The following is a 22,922-nucleotide window of genomic DNA, read 5'->3' as shown; positions in this document are numbered from 1 at the left end:
TATTATTGAACTACTGTGAGAACAGCACTACAATCTGTTTCAAGGAAGTGGCATATATTGGGGTAGAAACAGGTGATTTTGGTGGTGGTACAAATTTCATGGAACGCCATACCAAATGTATTTCAGAAAATGAGATCAACCAAGGAACAGCTCTGCTCTCCTATTGTTTTTATTTTTTTTACACCCTTTACACAGGATCATTTTTAAAAATTACTGCTGCTGTTTGCTGATTTCATGGAGCGAGAGTTGCCAGATGTTCAAGCTGGGTTTAGAAAAGGCAGAGGAACGAGAGACCAGATTGCCAATATCCGCTGGATAATGGAGAAAGGCAGGGAGTTTCAGAAAAACATCTACTTCTGCTTCATTGACTATTCTAAAGCCTTTGACTGTGTGGATCATAATAAATTGTGGCAAGTTCTTAGTGGGATGGGCATCCCAAGCCACCTTGTCTCTCTCCTGAGGAATCTGTACAAGGACCAAGTAGCAACAGTCAGAACTGACCACGGAACAACAGACTGGTTCAAGATTGGGAAAGGCGTCCGGCAAGGCTGCATACTCTCACCCAACCTTTTTAACTTGTATGCAGAACACATCATGCGATGTGCGGGGCTTGATGAATGCAAAGCTGGGGTGAAAATTGCTGGAAGAAACATTAACAACCTCAGATATGCAGATGACACCACTCTGATGGCCGAAAGCGAGGAGGAGCTGAGGAGCCTTCTAATCAAGGTGAAAGAAGAAAGCGCAAAAGCCGGGTTGCAGCTAAACGTCAAAAAAACCAAGATTATGGCAACAAGAATGATTGACAACTGGAAAATAGAGGGAGAAACCGTGGAGGCCGTGACAGACTTTGTATTTCTAGGTGCAAAGATTACTGCAGATGCAGACTGTGGCCAGGAAATCAGAAGACGCTTACTTCTTGGGAGGAGAGCAATGTCCAGTCTCGATAAAATAGTGAAGAGTAGAGACATCAGACTGGCAACAAAGATCCGCCTAGTCAAAGCCATGGTATTCCCTGTAGTCACCTACGGATGTGAGAGCTGGACCTTAGGGAAGGCTGAGCGAAGGAAGATAGATGCTTTTGAGCTGTGGTGTTGGAGGAAAGTTCTGAGAGTGCCTTGGACTGCGAGAAGATCCAACCAGTCCATCCTCCAGGAAATAAAGCCCGACTGCTCACTGGAGGGAAAGATACTAGAGACAAAGTTGAAGTACTTTGGCCACATCATGAGGAGACAGGAAAGCCTAGAGAAGACAATCATGCTGGGGAAAGTGGAAGGCAAAAGGAAGAGGGGCCGACCAAGGGCAAGATGGATGGATGGCATCCTTGAAGTGACTGGACTGACCTTGAAGGAGCTGGGGGTGGTAACGGCCGACAGGGAGCTCTGGCGTAGGCTGGTCCATGAGGTCACGAAGAGTCGGAGACGACTAAACGAATGAACAACAACAATTATTTAAATCAATTATCTGTGTTTTTGTTACTGCCTTTCTCTAGAAAGAAGACTAATATACACAATTAATATGAACAAGAATAAAAACTTAAAATGTTCAAATTTTAATGTGTATTATCTAAAAAGCAGTAAGTGATGGACAGCTCCAGTATTAGAAGATGGTCTAACATCAGTCTGTTAGGATCCTCTTTGTCTATTGGTGATTGGCCAGGCATTTTTCTTTCTTCTTATTTTTAAAAATTATTTTATAGTCGGAAAGTAGCCAGCCTTACACATGCATGCTTGCGTTTCTTGCTTTACTTCTGAATAATATTTCTCCTTTATATAAACAAATTATAGGCATTCTGAAGCAAATGCTTTTAGCATCAGGTCAGCAGAAACACATTCCATTCTATTCTTGTAATCATGACTGTGCTCTTCTTTAGGTCAATTTAAAATGCAAAACTGCACATACTCAGTGTATTTATTTTTATCATAGCTGGCAAGTAGTGTTTTGTTCTTTTTTCCTCTGATATAGCAGGTATATAGAAACAGCAGTGAAGCATGGAAAGGACTAGGATCAGAGAAAGAGAAATGTTAGTTGTGTGCTTCGCAGAGAAACAATGCACATAACCATTTAAGGAGCTTCTTGTAGTTGCATTAAGTCCAAGGTCTAAAATTACCTAATTAAACTGGCTATGGTTCAGGTCACCAACTATTCGAAATACCCTGCAATACCTCTTCATGAATTGTTATTCCTTTAAAATCCAGTTGTTCCTTTAAGATTCTGTTTCATGATACTGCAGGTATTTGCTCAACAAAGTCTCTCTTTGTATCCTGCACACAACAATACTCACTGTCAGAAAACCATCACAGCTCAGGTTTAGATGCAAGTAGGGAATCAGTCACAATAAAACCCACTCACTGATTCAAACATGCTCTTCCAAATTCACACCTAGATTTGACAATGTCATCTCCATCTGGTTCGAAAAAGGGTTCAAATAATAGATGAATAAAGCAGGAAAAAGGAACATGATTTGCTTTTGAAACATGGCAGCCTGAATACAAATAGTGAACATCTTTCCATGCTAGTGGGTTCAATATCTCTGTGGTATCCCTTTTCAAAGCAATCTTTTCATATGCGCGCAAAGGTAAACACTTCTAAAGCAAATTGACACCGAACACTAAAATTTACCCCAGCAAATCTAACGCTGTTACCATAGTTGTCAAAGACCATTCTATCATAAATGATAGCATTTTTCTAGATTTATTTTCTCTCTACTATTTAATATAAATAAGGTATTTGATGTTTTACAAATCTATTGTTTGAATTGCGGAAGGCTTGTACAAAGTCAGCACGTGCTTTCAATGCAGATTTATTGCCTGATATCTCCAAGCAAGGCTATGACAACCCCCTACGTGGAGCCCAAACAAACTACTGCAAGTCAGAGTAAACAACACTGAGCTAAATATGTATGATTATCTACATAGTTGCATTTATACTCTTGCTCTCAAAGTGGCATATATAGTTCTGCTCTTGCCAAAATAACCAGGTAAAAGGGACTTGCATGACTCAGTGCCAACCAAAATCTGCCAAGTTCCAGGCCAACATCCAACTACTACAACTCAGTATAAGGCAGCTGGCTTTTTTTTCTTTTTTTCTTTTTTTCTGCAAATTTAAAGATGTATTACTCTCTTGGACCAGATAATCTTACAAGTTTAAAAATTCATTTTAGAATGAAGTCTCAAAAAGGAGCATGTCTTACATAAAGCATGTAGCTGCTCCAAAGTTGGAGAAGGAGAATCACACTTGGCAATATGATATTCAGGCTCATGAATTCTATTCAGTGCTAATGAACTGTGAGAAATTACCTCCTTTTTGTTCTAAGCTTACAATCATCAAGGCAAGTTATTTGCCACTAATTATTATTTCACCACTAAACCTTCTTTGAAAGGCTAACAAACATGGTGGGAAAGGGGCATTATGAAATAACTTATCTGTTAAGTAATCTCCTCTATTGATAGTAAATCTATTTCACCCACTTAAATGTGCTAAAGACTAATATCAAAAGGGAGCAGCTAGCACCATTTCATCCTCTATTTCCCCCTGTTTCATTTGTCTGTCAAAGACAAAGCGTGAGGTGCCGCTGCTACAGGGTAAATCTACCACTGATCTTTTCCAGCTCTTTGACTTTGGTAGCTGCTTAAATTATTGTAGGTCACCAGCCACCCTTTAACAAAACAAAAATCTTTTCACAAAAATTGTTTGAGTTTAATGTGAGCTTTCTCTTACCATACAACTAAGCAGTTGCCTGTTTTGAACACCATACATCCAAATTGATTTTCAGAGTAGGAGTAGACCATTTCATTGTGTGCTGAAAATCAATCTGGCAATGTGACAAAATAATCAGATGACTGCTTGGTCATGTAGAAGGCTCTAATGCACATTGAATTTGCCATGTGGCTAGGGCCAATTTTTGGTCAGCTGGCACTGGTTTCAAGCTTATTCAGAATGCATCCACTGAGATTCTTCCTCAGCACAATTTTATCTAGGTTTTTCTGAAAATGTACACTCTTGCTATTATTAATTTGCTTTTCTAAGCATGAAGACAATCCTAATAAGAGATCACTATAATGGGATTATAATTTATAAAATGGATCTCCTTTATGCTATCATTAGCAGAGTTTTGAACAAGGAAAATGTGAGCCTGAATCTTTACTTTTTGATGTGGAGGCATCTAGCAAAACACTGGCTTTTACTATAATCTGCTTTAAAGTTGTGTTGCAATAAAAAAAACTGGAATAAGAACATGTCTCTTACTATCTAGATGAAATATAGAAAAGTCTTGGAACATATGTTGGCCTTGCAACTCCTGGTGTTCTTGAAATAAACTGATTATCTAGACCCCTCGCAATTGGGCTTTAGGGCGGATCATGAAACTGAAACAGCCTTGGTCTCCTTAGTGGCTGATCTATGTAGAAACTTGACAGGGGGAGTGTGTCCCTGTCGATTCTCCTGGATTTCACAGTGGCTTTTGATACCATAGACCACAGTGTCCTTCTGGGATGCGTTGTGGGAATGGGGCTTGGAGGCACTGTTTTGCAGTGGCTCCAGTCCTTCCTGGAGGATCGTTCCCAGATGGCGTGGTTGGGGGACATCTGCTTGACCCCGCAGCCATTGTCCTGTGGGGTCCCACAGGGTTCAGTACTGCCCCCCATCTTGTTTAACATCTACATGAAGCCATTGGGAGAGATTATTCGAATTTTTGGAGTGTGATGCCACTGTACGCAGATGACGTTCAACTGTTTTACTCTTTTCCACCTGCTGCTAAGGACACTGGGCAGCTGTGATGGTCTGGATGAGGGCAAACAAATTGAAACTGAATCCAGACACAACAGAGGTACTCCTGGTCAGTTGTAAGGCTGAACAGGGTATAGGGTTACAGTCTGTGCTGGACGAGGGCTACATTCCACATGAAGTCACAGGTTCGCAGCTTGGGTGTTCCCCTGGATTCATAGCTGAGCCTGGAAACTCAGGTTTTAGCGGTGGCCAGGGGAGCATTCGCACAATTAAAACTTGTGTGCCAGCTGCGCCTGTAACTTGAGAAGTCAGACTTGGCCATGGTGGTCCACACTCTTATTACATCCTGAATAGACTACTGCAACACACTCTACATGGGCTTGCCTTTGAAGACTGTTTGGGAGCTTCAAGCAGTCCAACGAGCGGCAGCTAGGTTTCTAACTGGAGCGGCACAAAGGGAACATACAACCCCCCTGTTGAGCCAGCTCCACTGGCTGCCAGTTTGCTACCCAGCACAATTCAAAGTGCTGCCTTTAGCCTATAAATCCCTAACAGGTTCCGGTCCAGCTTACCCATCTGAATGCATCTTCCTTTATGAACCAGTTAGAGCATTAAGATTGGCTGAGGAGGTCCTGCTCTTGGTCCCACCACCCTCACAGATGCAACTGGTGGGGACAGGAGATAAAGGCCTTCTCAGTGGTGGCCCCTCGGCTGTGAAACTCCCACCCCAGTGAGATTAGATCACTGCCCTCCCTCATGGTGTTTAGAAAACAACTGAAAACAACAGGGAGTGTGATGAAGTACTGAAATTATAACCTCAGGATTGGTGCAATGTCCAATGTTCTATGTTTTATTTTTGTCTTTGTCCAATGTTTTATAGTTTATTATTTTTTAATCTATAGTTATATGTTATTTTAGATATGTGATGTATTTTACATTTTATGTGAGGCACTGAATTTTGCTATTTACCTTGCTGTGAACCGCTTTGAGTCCCCTAGGGTGAGAAAAGCGGAATATAAATTAAACAAACAAATAAATAATAAACATTTTAAAATATTTATTTTATCAGGTGATCTTTATGATCTTTATGATTTGAATGCTGAGATATAAAATAATTAGTATTTTGCAGTTACCACAATTGTAAATTTTGGGAATTTCATGGAACACTGGGGAAAACAAATATTTTATCTTTTAAAATTAGTAGAATATTTTTAAGAAAAAGTTTTACAGAATCAGTAAACAGTCCACAGAATAATAACTCTTGGATTTAGAAATACAATACAATATTTAAATCCAGGATGCATTTCTGCAGAGAGCAGACAATGATGTCTTCATTAGAAGGGAACATTTTGAGCCCTTCATTGATTGTGGTATTAAAAGGTGGAAGAGCAACTGACAGTAAGAAGGTGGACTATGTAATGAAAAAGGGAGCACTGAGGGAACCTAAAACAACTGGGACATAATGACAAGCATTGAGTAGAAATAGTATACATGGTATATAGAAAAGTAGTTTTATTTCTGACAAATAGCAATTAATATTTGCTTATTATCATAATAGTAGACAATTATCAAAGGTAATATTTAATAAGCCCAGTCCTTTTAAAATTATATAAATTAATAGAATGCAACTACAAAAATTAAATTAAAATTTATGTGTAAAAGAACTTTAATAACACAGATCCATTAAGTTTTCATTTGGGAATAACTGTTAAAAAACACATTTTCTATTTTGTTTAGCCAAATAAAGACTATCACACACAGATGGTCTCCTCTTGAGTTCCCTCCACTCTCCTGCACACAAGCTTTAAACTCTCTGAGCTAGTAGCAGACTGGCAGGAATCCTTCCAAAACCATAACGTTTTCCATCAGTGCAAATTTAACAAGACAAACCAAAAAGCAGCTGCATAGGTGCCAATATAATTAACTGGGGAATTACAGAAATGCTGTAGTTAGAAAGTGCATACTGTAGAAATTAGACATCTGGACCCTGCTAATGCCAAATATAGTCCATGTGGCAAAAGGTGTTGACATCACAGTTGGAGGGAACAGAGGGTTACAAAGAGGAGCAGTGAGTTCAGCAGCTGCAACACATGACCCAGATATAACATTTTAGTTGTATACTTGCTGTGTGAGGTCAAGTCCAAAGCTGGACAAGCTCAGCAGGTGTATATACATACATTTAAAAAAATTGAAACAGAGATAAATGGACAAACACAAGTGGTGTGAAATATCACAACAGAGTAAAGGCAACCAGAGATGCCCTGACAAGATCACTCAGATTCTCATCCTAGTTATCTCTACCACATCAAGCCAAAACAGAATGGTGGGGAGATACTCATTACCTCTACTTTTGTGCTTTCCTCTTTGTTGTTTCATTTCTACAATGATAAAACAATCTGCAGTCTATAGAACAATTGCACAACAGCTTTGAGGACTGTCATGTTTTGTAATTCTACTTCTGTTCATTTATATAATTTCTGGTTCTACTTGCAACACCTGGTTCCAATCTTAAAAACACAGTGATGAGAATGGGCATCAAATTTTCCACATCCCAAAGAGAGGGATTAGAGAAACCATATAGAGCAGTGGTTCTCAACCTGGAGTCCCCAGATGTTTTTGGCCTATAACTCCAAGAAATTCCAACCAGTTTACCAGCTGTTAGGATTTCTGGGAGTTGAAGGCTAAAAACATCTGGGGACCCCAGGTTGAGAACCACTGATATAGGGGGAATCCTATCTGGACTTCATTTTTAAAGAATATTTTTAATCACTATTTTTGACACATGTACACTATTTTCTCATGTTCCTAATTAGGAGGAACATAGACATTGAGGTCCATTGGTCTCCTGCACTGTAATCTTGCATAAAATCATCTTTTAGTTTGTGCTATGCCATCACTTATTCTTCAGTGCTGAGAGCTGGAAAAAATGTATTTTGTTTTGTTAAAATTTCATTTGTGCAAAAAACAATATTTTTTGTGTAAAATTCACTGGTTTTCATGCAAAATATGGTGCTTGGCACAAAATACTATTTTTGTGTGAAAATGAAGTTTTCACAATGAAGTCCTCAAATGCCAAAAAGTGTAAACATTTTTGTAAACAGGAGAATGTTTGAAAATGTTTATTTTTGCATATGACAAAAAAATCAAAGAAGACATTTCAAGACATCCATGGCAGACATATCACTTTGCTGAGAAATTCCTCAGTTCTTGCTAATTCATTGTGGACAGCTTTACACATTGATGTGGCATAATTGTTGGTCAAAGTAAAATTAGTTAGGCAATCATCAAGAGTACATTTAAGTCCACTAATCCTTCTGAATCAACCCTTGCTATTCACTTCTATAAATTCATTGGAGTCATTCCAAACATAATTTATGAAAAAATAGCTTATAAAATAAGTGGTGAAGAAAATGGGAAGATGGACTGAAACACTGTTTGAAATTGTAATGTAATCATTTTTGCTATAATTTCTGAATTAAATGCAATGTCTTTGCCAGCTCATAAATTTTGGTATAGATCTATCCCCAGCACTGGTCTAATATCAAAGGTCTATCAACAGTCCTTCATTACCAATACAGACCAGATATCTCTTCAGCTGTCCACAAAAGTAATCTCCAATTAACAAGCCAGACATACAATTATGTGCTCTCACTCTCTCACACAAAGGCATCCAGAGTAAGCAGTAAGCACAGTTTGTCACAGAGACATAACAATTCCATCTTCCTTGCTTCAGAAGGAACAATTCAATTTTCATAGAATGAATGAAAACAAGTAACTTTAATCTACCTCTAAAAATGCACAAATGTAATTGCAGAAGAAGCTCTAAATTCAAGTTTTGAAATAAGAAAATGTTACAACTATTACAAGGACAAGAGAAGGTTGAACAGATGAAACAGCTGATTTCCTCCTGACTCTTAAAAACAAAAATAATCAACTCGGTGAGATGTGCTGTAAACCACAGTGTTAGGCTCATGTTATCACCTTGATGTGAAATTGACCAGGCTTGTGCGAGTCCACGAATTCCACTCAAGTGATACCCAAAGATTTTCTTCTCACGTTCCTATAGTTGCTACCTATGATTTTCTGTTTGTGATGGTCCATTAACACATAACTCATTGAGATTGAAGCAAAAATACTTTATATCAAATATGATCCTCATGTGCAGGCTGGTTTAAATTACCCTTACACTATGAAAAGCATCACTGTGCTTTATCCAAGGTCACAAGTACAAACTTTCATCATTGGTGGGTTGTGTTTTTGTTTTTGTTTTGTTTTGTTTTGTTTTTTTGCAAAGTCTCTGTGGAGTTTATTAGCTTTGTGTTCAATAAGATTCCCTTCCAGTTGTATGTACAGGTTAATAGAAACAAAGTAAATACAAAACCAGCAGAACAAGACAAGAATGAACCGCCTATAACCTTACTGAAACCAATACCCTCCTATGAGAGCATAATCTGTACCCCTCCTCCAAGAAGGAAAATCATGAATTAGTTTTTTCAGAGTAATTCCAGCTAGATCATCAAAAGTGTTAAGAAGTTTTCTAAGTATTTAAAGAAAGGCAGTTGAAATGTTAAAGTTTTCTTTAACATGAATATCACATTTAAAACATGAATATCACATTGCTATATGATTTGTGGAAAAAATGTGAATCTCCACTTGACTAGTCAACACTTTATGGTTGAATGTGTGAACAATGTATAGCAAACACGGTTCATAAATCACACATTCAACTCAAAAATGGAAAAGAGGGAAGGAGAATCAGCCAGCAGCAATATTTTGTGGCTGATTGATTCCAGCATGAGTTTTCATGGATTTCAAGCCAATTTTTCAGATGCACTGATGGACCTGGAATTATAATCACGGGTATATAAAAGTCTGTCACTGTACATAATTCTCTCTCATCTAAAGAAGTAGATTGATAATCATAAAACGGTCACGCTAAATTAACCAGTTACTTAAAGATGCAGCTGGATTCTGTCATCCCCTGTCTTTCCATCTCATGCTGAAATAGACTAACTGCTTGTCTACATTGCTAAAACCCCATGATTCACCCTGAATGGAAATCTGGCTTGATGCATTGCTACTTCTGGTGAATATCCCAATTTTTGTGGGTTTTGCTTTAAACCAACTGTGTTCTGCTTTGGGCAAAGTCAGGGGATACTCCACAGTTTGCTGTAAATTCCAGAGTACCCCACACTTTGGGGCAGTCTGGACAGCTACACTGGATCTGATTTGACCCAATCCACTGTTCAGATTGGACACTGGTACTGTCACCTTTTCCCTGCATTTATCAGTGCAGGGAAAGGGAGGAATTATGGCCATGCTATCACCTTCATCGTTCCTAGCCAGAATAGAGTTCTATGTGAGCACTTCTGCTGAACCTGCATAAGCTGCGCATGAAAAGGGGTCAGTCTCCTCTCCTCCTGTTTTCACATTGGCAGAGGTGCCCACATGATCTGGCAATTCCCCCCCCCCCCTCTTCCTTCTTCAAAACCATGTAGGCACCTCTGCAGATGTCTAGTAAAACAGTCAACAAAAATATGAGATGTAAATCAATCCAACTGATTTAGCAACATTGTGTTTTTCACATTGTTATCTAGTCTGTGACCAAGACATGGAGTGGTTTAAAAATTAAAGTATTGATCTCAACCTATTAATAAAAACCCATCAAATACATATTAAGACAGGAAGTAAATACTATTTTAATCTGCACCTTAATTTTAAAGATTTTATTTTATTTTGCAACAGTCATGTCAGATTCAGAGGAGATGTGATTCTATAATAGAGTGCATGCTTTGCACTCAAAAGGTTACAGATGCAGTTTCAAGCATCTACTTCTGGACAGTATCTGACATGCAATCACAGAGCTGTTGCGAGCAAATTAGATAAAAAAATTATTTATTTATTGGATTTATACCCTGCTTTTCTTTCAAAGAACAGCACACAAAGTGGCTAATTATGACAAAAATCAAACAATATAAAATTAATAAAGCAAAATGAGATTAAAATGCAGTTACAAACAATATAATAACTTCACCCAATTAGGTAAAAGTATCTTCCACAGCGTCCCACTTTGACTGCCAGTATTACTCTGCAAAGTTAATCTACAGGAAAGTTGTAGCTTTGCTAGAATACTACATCTGAACTAAATTACTCATCTCTGCCTCCTTATGTATTGTACTATACGTTCCATCAACTCCTGGCAACAGGTAATCATCTGGCCCATTTTAGATGTGCTGGACTCTTACGTTCCCACTTCCCAGATTCAATATGGAATGCATAATACTCCTCATATTAAAGAAATCATACATGTTTACCAATGTCCATAAAGCAATTTGCCAACAGTGGAATTACAGTCTGTTAATAAGGATTTGTGCCTATTTGTGCTGCAAAACTAAGCTGCAACAATTAAGGATACAATCCTAATGCTCACCTTTTTTGGCTGGTAATCTTAGTACTGAGCCAAAGCAAAAGGGGAAGCTACTTCAGGAGCACCTGGAGCTCCTATTTGAGGGCCGTCACCCCTAATTTAAATGCCATGGTTCAATGCTATGCAATGCTGGGATTTGTACTTTGATAAGGCATCAGCATTCTTTGGCAGCCCCCATGATCCCAAACTACAGCTGTCATGACCACATAAGATTGAGCCAGGGCAGTTAAAGTGGATTAATTCTATAGCATAGATGAACCCCAAGGCTTTCTTTTCCATTGCTGAAAACTTTGGTGTTCTAACACTTTTGTTTTTAAAGAAGGAATTATAAGCATACTGCCGCTGTAATATACACATTTTGGAACCAAATTACAAAGAGTGCACTTTTTGCTGTTGCACATTACATTTGGCAGCAAATACTTTTTTGGTTTCAGGGTTTTGAAAATTAAGATGTGCATTCGATTCAAAGGCACATTAGACTCGATTAAACACAGGTATAGTTATTATGTAACAGGAATCAATGAATCATGATAAATTACTTTTTCACAATTTTAGGAGTTATGACAGACACAATAATTCAAAAAGTAAAGGAATGGGAGTGACTTCCAGGCCCTGAAATTCCTTTCCCAGTGAGACTACACTGGCACTTTCCTTATTATCTTTCTACAAAATCCTTTTCATTCCAGCAGGCCTTTAACAATGTATTATCCAAGGGAAATGGGACTTACATAATGTACTTTATTTGTATATGTTGTTGCTAATTTAATTTGTTTTAACTGCTTTAAAATGTTATGGCAGTTTGCTTCTTAGCTCTTATATACTGTTAATTTTAACTATGCCTTAAGTCAAAGGAAACTTCCTGCTGCTGTTGCTGCTGATGTTGTTAAGTTGTGACATTTGGCCATAATTTAGGAAGCTCCTTTTACAGAAGTTATATAGTTATAGTTATATATGTGTCAAAAGTTTACTGTTTTAATCTTTATTTATTAATGTTCATGTTAATTGTTATATTTGTTATTCTGTATTCTGTATTTTATGATGCGGCATTAAATTATTGCCAATTGTAAGCCGCCCTGAGTCCCCCTAGGGGTTGAGAAGGACAGGGTAGAAATGTTCGAAATAAATAATAATAATAAATAACTTCCCAAAACTATTCCCTTTTTTGTTTCTGTTTAAATTCTCTGTACACCGCAGTGTTTTTTCCCTCACTCTACTCCAGTATTCTATGTTGTATCAAAGTCAGCCTTTAAAAACTACTTCTGATAGAACACACAGTTACTATTATTGAGAAGAGAAAATATGCTCGTGTGCATACACCTACAGACCCGAATTGGGGTTTTAGAATTTTGCCCCTTGGTTATTGTAACAAGTGCTAGTTGGCATATTAGCCATGGTTGGAGATAATTTTCTGTACAGTTGACTGGTTTACTTTTCAAAGTACAGTACATCCAATTTCCATCTCTGCAAGATGTACCCTTTCTGAAGCTACTTCCTCTTTCTCAACCCACCATCCCACCTAATATTTTTAAAGAAGAACTAATCAATTGTCAGTATCTGAATTTCAATACCAGATTTTCATCAAATCATGAGAAGAACACTGGGTCTTTGCTACACATATTTTAAGTCATGGTGACGTCGTAATCCTCTTTGTAAAAACCTAAAATCATCTAACCCTTCCCCTCTTTCCCAAAGCAAAACAGAAAAAGTTTTAAGCTTCATACCAAAGACTTATTTTCAAGCTGCATTAGAAGACTGTTTGCTCAATGGAAAATGCTTCACGAAAGGGTACTCCGTCACAGTGACCAAAGCCTGAATAACACCATGCAACACGTCATTTCTTAACTGGTTCTATCATAAAAAACATGGAAAAGGTTTGCTAAACTGTCAGAACTTTGTTTTTGCAGGACATCCTATTGCAAATTTTGCTGTAGTTTTTCAATTAATATCTCAGTGAGTCTCAACCAATTCAACATAGTGGCAACCACAAAAACAAAGTTTCTGGAGTAGAACAACTACTTTCAAATTAAATGCCACACAATTAAACAGGAAATGGCACTCTCAAATTTCGTTACATTGCGTAATGACCATACATGCTCTAGTGTTTCTGTTTTGAATATGAAGCCATCATTTTCTAGTTCTATATCTTCAGTGAAATCTTCACACACAGCCCAGCATGATTCAATCCACCCTTGAGAATTTCCTTTGCTGTAAATATTCCATTTTCTTGTATGATCTCTCTAAAATCCCATTCATATGTTTAGAGCAAATAAAAGAATGAAAAATCAAGATTTTGCTGTTTCCTATTCGCATTATCAATAGTTTTAAGTATGTGCAACCTTTTTCATAGAAGAGCAGAGGAAATGTTTTATCCTGTCATTATAGATTACCGTATTTGTCCAATTGTAAATTGAGCTTCTCTCACTTATTTGCTATAACTTCCTACTTTATCAATGTAGAGAACTGTCCATGTTTTCTCTTCTCTCAGCAGATGTCTATTCTGATATCCTGGCTGAAATACTTCATTTACAAAAACCATTCCAGGCAAAGGAGGGGAAGCCACCATCTTTCAAATACACTGAAGAGTTTGTGTATAATAGAAATGAATTCTACCTTGTCCTAAAATGTAGTTCTGACACTGCCCATCACCTAGAAACAATAGAATTCAATAGTATTCCTACATAAAATAGATACAACTGAAATACGGAGCAGCTGCCACTAAAAAAAAAATTGCACAATATACTTTCAGACATTTTGTCACCAAAACAATGCAAAAAATAAAGATTTTAACATTGAACCCAAAAAGAAATATCTACACTAAAGATACACCAGCTTCACAATCTAATGATGGGAGTCTGAGAATTGTCATTGAAGGGTGCAAAGTTTCTAAAACAATTTTCATCACTCAGTAAGTTACATTTTCCAATAATATGATCAAACATATAGTATAGATAAGTGGATATGTCGGAGCCAAGTAACTGGTGCCATTTTTAATCATACACAATCCGCTTACAACCTGAAATCCAAACATCTCAATGATGTAAACCTGTGACTCTTCATCCAATCTCCCAAAAGTTACTCTGCTCAGTCATACAAGTGGAAGCAAACATATAACATATAACAATAAATAGTAAAAACAAGAACTTACCAGATTGGAATTAGTAGCATTGGAGTCATCTTCTGGAAAAGGGATATAGATAGCTAAGGCCACACAATTGGCAAAAATAGTCAGTAAAATAATGATTTCAAATGGTCTGAGGAATGGAGTTAAGGAAGCATTTTTTAAAATCACATTCAACAACTTCACTAAAACAGGAAAAAGATTTGAAAGAATTTTGTTTAAATAAGACATTCATAATCCCTTGTATTTTGAAAAGAAACATGTGCCCTTTAAAGTGCTTTTCAACCCTCCCAGCCAAGTTTCTTCCTAATATGTCAAAAGCACGGTGAGTCAGTCGCGTGCCAGAATAAACACTAGTTTCTTTAAAAGTTCCTATACTTAGAATTTTCAGTTTATTTTCCCCCTCTTGAACTAAGCTGCTATTTATTAAACAATCCACCTCAAACATGTTCCTTTGCATTCTTATTGCATTTACAGTATATTTTCAAACTGTTGTTATTCCTATCATTTAGAAAATACTTCCGAATTCTTTCTATGCAATGGTTCACTATTTTTCAAACTTCCATTGATAGCTTTGGAAAAGGAATGCTTGAAAGATATACTGAAAGAAGCACCAGGAGGCAGGGCTTTAAAATATGTGTTTGTTTTAACATATTCTTCATTTTAATCTTTCAAGGGAGATTATTTTTATTTGAGTGTGCATACGCAAACTCGCATATGCAAACTCACACATGCACCTAAATAGACACAATACTCCTCTAGAGCAATGGTTCTTAACCTGTGAGCCACAGACCACCAGTGGGCCACAAGGATGAAAATCTGGACTGCGAGCCTCCTTCCTCTTTATTTATTAAATGGTATTCATTTTATTTCCGCTCCTTTCATGCTGCCTGCCACTCCTTCCCTGTTGCTGACCATGGCATATGTTCTGTATCAGAAACTAGAGCTGATGTGGTCTATCCTAAGCAATTTTCTGAATTAGCACCCCAATCTGAATCTAAAGTTGACCAAAAATGGATTTGTAACCCTTTTGGCACTAATTTTGGAGAGTGGTACCTGGTCAAAGTGGTCCTTGGTCAAGTAGTCTCTGGTCAAGTAGTCTTGGGTCAAAGGGGTCACTGGTCAAGAGGTTGTTTAGAGGTCACAATTAACTGTCTTAAAGTAAAATACCAGGAACATTCTTACCATAAGTTCTATTTAAAAACATGTATGTTGACACATAATAGGTTGGATTCACTATTTGCTTCTCTTAAAATCATGTAGCCAGAGTTTCCTGAGTATTGTCAAATTCTCTATGGAGACTTTGCATTGTGACAAGGAAGAAAGAAAATAACACAAACTAGTGTGAATGAATGCAAGCCTGCAACAATATAGGTTCCAGCTCTTGTTATACACAGACATACACTATTTGTTAAGTCTTTCCCCTCAAAATATCCTCTTTATCTGGCAGGTGCCACACAATTGCAGCATATAAGGAAGGGAAAGGTTTTCACAGGATAGATGTACCAAGTCAGTCATGTCTTAAAATCAAAGAGTCTAAAAAGTTGCTGAAATGTATATCAGGACTGCCTTGCCCTATTTGTCTTGTGTTTGTTGTGCTCTCAAGGTAGATTTTCAACACTATCATGAGGCATGGCATGATATAGAATAGCATAGCGAAATACAATGGACCCTTGGTATCTGCTGAGGTTTAGTGTATGCTGATTTTATCAAACTATGGCATAGTAAAATGGTGTCTCTTATATAAAATGGCAAAGTCAAACTTTGCTTTTGGATTTTTAAACAATTGTTTTAAAGTTGTGGGTAGTTGAATCTGTGCGCACAGATGGCTAACTGTACAGTGTGCAGTAGATTGAGGGTTGAAATAAGGCTCCAAGAGACCAGATTTCAAATCCCTGCTAAGCCACAGAAAATGACTAGATGGCCTTAGAGAAGCCATACTCTCTTTGCTTTTGAGATAGAGTATGGCAAACCCCAAAACAAACATTGCCAAGAAAAAACAATAGGTTCACTTTAGGGTTGTTCAGAGTACTTCATCACATGGAGGTCTTTGATGCAGGGAATCCATAGGGCAACAGGGCAAATCATGGGGCAGCAGGGCAAATCGTGGGTAGCAAGACGAATCTGTTGCCCAGTGCCCCGCATTGCTCACATCACCTGCTTGGCTATCACATGCAGTAAAGCATAACTTTCTGGCCTGCTCCCACGCTGCTCCTAGCATTTTCTATCAGAACACGGGTAGTCTTCCGTGTTCAGAGTTCCTGGTGGTAAAACACTTCGATGATGCAATCAGCACGGAGCCCCATCATAAGTAGCTATGCATCATGTGATGAGATTCAGAGAACTCCATGCTGACTGCAATGGCAAAGTGTTCTACAACAGGGAAATTTGCCAATGTGATGAGGTCGTAAGTTGTAAATGACCTGAAGATGCACACAACAGCATTATATAATACAGTACAGTACAGCATACTGTAGTGATGGCTCAGTTCAGAAATTAAAACAGAAGTCTTTGGAAATAACTAAATAAAGCAACTCCCTAAACTATATTATACTCTCTCTCTCTCTCTCTCTCTGTATGTATGTATGTATGTATGTATGTATATCTTTGTTATCTCAACAAAAAGAGCAAATAAAACAATGTTAATTTGATGTAAAATTGATGAAAATGTGCAGCCGATTGGTACTATAACATATGAAACCTTTCAATGTCATTTTCCCCATGCCACAGTTTCCACTCATAATCTGAACTTTAGAAAGGAACACTGTAAATCTAGTAAGTTCAATAGAAGCAATTGTTGCCTTGTTCTCTGGAGAGAGTAAGAAATAAGATCGGTTCCTGTTTGCTTATGACTATACAAGTTTTAATTTCTGAAGGATATTTCAAGATAAGATTGAAATATGGAAAAGTAGGTCAATCTTGACTATAGAGAGGTAATTAGCATCTGGTTACAGATGCACATTTTGTCCCAGTTGTTTCAGACAGCTAGTGCCCTATTCATAATTTTATGCTGACCTCTGTAATCTATTGAAATGACTCAAATAATTCAAATTTTCTGTTCAGTCCACTGTCCTCCTTATTAAAGTGGATGATAACATTTTAATTTTTCATAGGAGCAATTTTTAAGAAATTATGTAGATTTCCTTTTAATACAAAGTCCAGGAGGTAATATGGTGAATGACCAAGTTGAGTGAAATGGTTTCATTATGGCTGAGGTTGAGAACTGTTAAGATGTTATAGCCATATATTATTATCTAGTTTTAAAGCTTCTAGAAGCCAGTGTAGTGTAATGGTTTCCACACTGGATTTTGACTTTAAATACCAGGGGTCAAATCTGCACTTGGCCATGGAAACCCGTTGGGTCACCTTAGGCAAGTCACACTCCCTCAGGGTGCAGCTACACTATAGACTTTATTCAGTTTGACACTACTTTAACTAGCATTGCTCAGTCTATAGAATCCAGGGAGTTGTAGTTCTGTAAGGCTTTGAATATGTTTTAATGGATTTGACTGTGAATTTTAATACTGTTACGTTTAATTCTGTTTTAATGTTTGCATATTTGTATATTTTATTTATTACTTTACATATATTATTATTATTTAATATTAAACCTATAAATTTTAGACAACACTGAGCAGCAATCAGACTGTACAGAATCAGAGAGTAAGAAGTATACATGGTTGTACAACTAACAGAAGATGAAAGATTGAAGCAGAATACATTGAAACACTAAGCATTATACCTATAACAAGAAGTTACATAAATATAAGTGAGATGTTACTTCCAATTAGTATACTAACTCTGTCTTTTTGAAATTAATAATTATAAATTTGACTTTGAATACGGTATTATTTTTACATATATCCAATTTTGCATATTTTTCCAGCGCAAAGAATCACTGAGCTCCATTCTTTTAACATAAATCCAGTGCTATCGCATTTAGTATAACAGTTGTGGGATTAACAGTCCTGATTAATTTTCCTTAGTGTTCAATTATAAAATGATAAGCCAACACATAAATAAGTCTCATCAATGCAATAGGTATATTCCAGTTAGGCTTAGCAGCAGCATTCATGCCAATGTTTTCAAATTCATATTTGCACATTTTAAATTATGTGGCCATACTTTTAGTTGCAAGCTGCTTTGAGTCTCCTTCGGGAGAGATAAAGCAGGGTATAAATAAATATAATAATAAGGCCTGCTCTGTCAAATAGTGCTGGTGCTTCACAAAACTACAGTTCCCAGGATTCCATAGCATGAGCACAGTTAAAGTGTCTGAGTAAGTTTTGTCAAGAAAACCCTATGATAAGGTTGCCATAAGTCAGAAATTGTTTGTACACAGACATAAGCAAGGTTATAAAACTTGTTAAGTGTGGATTCACTTATATCACTGGTACTGTGTACTGCCATGTCATATACCAAGCAGCTGGAGAGAACTATTGCATTCATGCCCTGCTTATACATTTCCAAAAGACACCCAATTGTCAATATTAGGTAATGAAAATGCTCTCCTTGACAGATCCCTGGTTCAGTCTACCATAGTTTTAATATTTATTTAATATGCAACAGAAATATGCAATTATATTTACTTTGCAGTGGGGCTATAACAAAGCATTTGCTTTTCTTTGCAGAGTGCCCATTAAATAAAATTTAATTGCACTGTTTACTTGCATTATTTGAAACTATACATTCAGAAACTTTAAATGAACAAAACACACTGATTATAATGAAACTATCCATAACTGAAATCCAGAACATTATCCTACCACTGCCGAATCACTGGTGGTTTTACCATGTCATTATAGTCGGTATTCTTAAAGACAGAATTTTCTGTTCTGTTACTCAAAGGAAAAAATATCTTGGACTATCCTAACATGGAGAGGAGCTTCCAATCTTAGTTATCATGATAGCAATGTAGCAGAATATTATCCATCTCAACAGAAAATGCATAATAATTGTAAATATATGGTTTAGGATTCTGGTATATCAGGTGACGTATTGAAAAATATCAGCTATATTTATTGTGTGGCTTTGACAACAACTATCATTCCTTAGAGACTGATTTAACTGTATTGTTCAGTCATTTCCAGAGCTCATCAGTGCAGCCTTCCATTTTACAATGCATCAATCTGCTCAGTCCATGTTGTCTCATATATTTATCAGGCCGTCACTTGTGTGCTCTACTTAAAGATGCATCATTGCTGAGGTACCAAACAACTAAACCAATATGAGCGTACCCCTCCCATCTCCCCCAAGTCAGTCATCTATCATAATATACCAACATGCTACAGTTTTGTGCAGGGTAAGAAATAAAACTAACTGAAAGGATTAGAAGCCAGCACCCAAAAAAGAAGGCCTGCTGGAGGTTATTAGTAAAACTTTTACTGACAAGTCTATTTTTATCTTTTGATTCTATCCTGAAAATAAAATTTGTTTTGACAGTACCTACTTTACAATGCTTTTAAATCCATTCTCTTTTTATCCTTCCAGCTTTCCTGGAAGTAGAGCCATAGAATTCAATAATTAAAGTTGAATTTGTTCTATACAAATAAGAAATGAGAAGCTGAACCCTGTCTCGTTCTATGGACCTTCTAGTATTAGAAGGATAAAGACAATGTGACTATAAATTATGAAAGAGGAAGAGTTTGGGAGGGTGCTTAGATAAATCGTAGAATCCATGCTTTGCATGCAGAACATTCCAGGTTTGTTTCTTAGTATTTCAAATTATAAAAAAAGCATTTCAGCTTAAACCTAGAACTGCTGCCAGTCAAACTTGACAACATTATGATAGGGTTGGCTTTATCATAAGTCAAATTCAGATTAAGTGACACAATTGCAGATGCTGTAAAGTGAGGAGCAACAGGTGAGATCTCAGAAAATAGTGTGAACCACCCAAAGATAGCAGAGGAGGATGTTGTTCCATTGGTGGAATCTGGTGCACTACATCAAAAAGGATATTTCCATTCAACAATACTGATACATGCCCTCCGAATGGGATTTTTCAGTGTTAAACACAGCAATGCCCGGGGAGGACGTGTAGCTGTGGTGGTACCCTGTTTTTTCTGTTTTCCATACTGCTGCCGCTTCCTCTGCGTTGAGCTAGCAGTGGATATTGTTGCATTGCCAGCAGCACCCATCAATTTGGCCTGCCTGGCAGCATCGATGGCAGCCTGCCAAGAGAGGGCTGCACCTGGAGTAGGGATATGCTCAGGTGCAAGCCCTGCAGCTGCATTGGCATTCATGTTGGCATGACCTGGACGGGGACTCACATAGTTGGAACCTAGAAAAAGAAGGGGAAAGGGAGATTAGAAAGGAATATATACAAAATAATAAGGTTTGGAAAAATTCTAACAGGTAAATTGTATTTGAAGAAGTACACTTAGTGTGGAAAACCTTACGCTACCAAGATGCAATAAGACTCCTCGGCATACTGATATCCAGACCAATATGGCTATGTTTTTGAAGTTAACTTACAAGTCTCATATCTATATATAGGCAGTCCTCAGGCTACAAACAAGGTAGGTTCCTTAGGTTTGTACTTAAGTTGAATTTGTATGTACGTTGGAACAGGTACATTTTTAAATGTAACTCCAGCCCATTTTTTTCTAGTTTTGGCATAGGGAAGGGTTAACACCCCTGTGAAGTTAGTTTTCCTGTCTGTACCCCTGTTCAGAAGATTTCATCTCACTTTATGTCCCTGTGACAATTGGATTTTGAAAATGTTGGGTCGTCATGGAAACAAGGACTGGTGATAAAGCTTCAATGGAGACATCTTTCCCCCATGATAACTCTTACAGGAGTTAAGTTCCTTTCCTATGAGTAGATTTCCTCTCACTTTTTGTTGTGTCACCCCATTTTGTAATTAAGAGTCGGATGTTTGTAACTCAGGGGCTGTCTGTATACAAAAGCCAGTTCCTGATGTTCAGCCACTCAAGTATGACTACAAACATAGGCTACCATAAATAGATGCACACACCCCAACATTGAAAAAGGGACATGACTAAAACCCAATTTCTTATCAATCATCCCCCCTCAGTCTTCTTGATTTATCACAGAAAACTCAATTCTGTTGCTACATTTCACATTCATTTATTCCATAATAGCCCATATTCCACTCACTAATAACCTATGACCATACTTGGCAATTTGACTAAAGCTAATAAATAAAATAAAATAGGGTGACCAGTGTCAAGCAACATACTGGTTAAAACTTTCTCAATGTCTGGGACTAGGAGCAGAATACTGACTCACATAATTCTAAGCATAGAAATCCTGGAATAGATATATTGGTTGTCGTGTGCCTTTAAATAATTTCTGACCTATGACAACCCTAAGGCAACTTACAATGATCCTAAAAAGAACCTATCATGAAAGCCATTGCAGTTGCTGTTATGTATTGCCTAGTTGACTCTCTGCATTTGAAAGTCTGAATTTTGCAAATTTGGTTCTTGTCACTAAACCACAGGAATACAGAGGCAGTATTTGCAAATATGTAATAGCTCTATTTGTATGTTACAACAACTTTGGTGTCTGTTTATGGGTCACCAGCTTTGAGTGCTTCGGCATTTCCTATTCAGTTAGAGAAATTAATTAGACCTAATCTAAACACACAATAATAGTATCTTGACTTCTACTGTGTACTCTTACTCTAGAATTTAAAACTGACATTGCCTCAATGAGTACAGTGGATTCTGCAGCACCTTTTCAGAAGTAAGCAGATGTGAGAATTATAATAGGTCTTCCAAATCATGTTTTATTTTCATAACCTATGGCTTCATTTTAGTTGTAAGTGAAATAGCTAAAGGTGACTTGCAGCTCTCCTATTAGTGGAACAGAGAATCTGTTTGAACTTCAAAACAGCTGTCCAGAAGTATAAATCCTGTCCCCATATAGTTTAGTACTTTAGATAATACATTTAAAATTCACACTAAAACCCAGAACGGATTCAATACTCTACTGACACAGGAGCTACCACCTATAGTTCATCAAAGCCAACCACCATGCACAGAAATGCCTAAATAGTATGCAATCTTTTTGTAATACTAGCAACGCACCACAAATATAATTATGGCACAACATGCCAATGAAAAATGTTATTCACTTATACAACATCTCAGTTTACGACGACCAAATGACTTTGCATTGCCTATTTATCCACTGCAAGCTACTTACAAACCTGTTCAAGATACATCCAAAAGTGCAAAGTTAGTAATTAGTTGGAAACAAATCCTTATCATTTCACAAATTCAAGCTATGAAACATAGGCTTGAACCCATGTACTAATTTATAAAGCAACATTCATTCAATTATATTTCAAAATGATTAAAAAACAAAAAAGTGATGCCTTAATAACTTAGTTATTAAAGGTTATTAACAAACTGGGGCAGTGAACCTTTTTTGAGTAGTACTAAAGATTGAACCCTCAGGAGACAACTCAGAGGGTATGGGCACCCAATTGGACTGGATCTCAATAACTGGATAGTTTTATGCACAAGTGAGCACTCTTTCCGATTTTACCAGCATCTTCATTCCCTTCTGCAAACATCAGAAACATCAGATAGTTCACAATTTAAATCACATGGGAAGCCTATGCAAGCAGTACAAACAGACACCTCCCTTCCACTGACTCAGAGAACATGGCTTTGCCCT

The 22,922-nt window shown here is 37.3% G+C and overlaps 1 protein-coding gene across 2 annotated transcripts in view; it reads right to left on the bottom strand.

The window, feature by feature from the left end:
* CACNA1C (calcium voltage-gated channel subunit alpha1 C) overlaps positions 1 to 22,922 on the bottom strand; it is a 527,762-nt gene that overhangs the window by 374,084 nt on the left and 130,756 nt on the right. The window contains exons 2-3 of one of the 2 annotated variants that reach the window (XM_060776701.2): positions 20,230 to 20,553; positions 14,301 to 14,404 (exon numbers count right to left, since the gene is read on the bottom strand). In XM_060776701.2, the coding sequence (XP_060632684.2) occupies positions 14,301 to 14,404; positions 20,230 to 20,553 (428 nt within the window). Of the gene's footprint in view, positions 1 to 14,300; positions 14,405 to 20,229; positions 20,554 to 22,922 lie in introns of those variants that run through there. The other variant, XM_067469287.1, reaches the window with a different exon arrangement.

Source organism: Anolis sagrei, chromosome 5 (genome assembly GCF_037176765.1).
Source record: "Anolis sagrei isolate rAnoSag1 chromosome 5, rAnoSag1.mat, whole genome shotgun sequence".
NCBI lineage: Eukaryota > Metazoa > Chordata > Lepidosauria > Squamata > Dactyloidae > Anolis > Anolis sagrei.
This window is presented reverse-complemented; position numbering and strand designations above follow the sequence as displayed.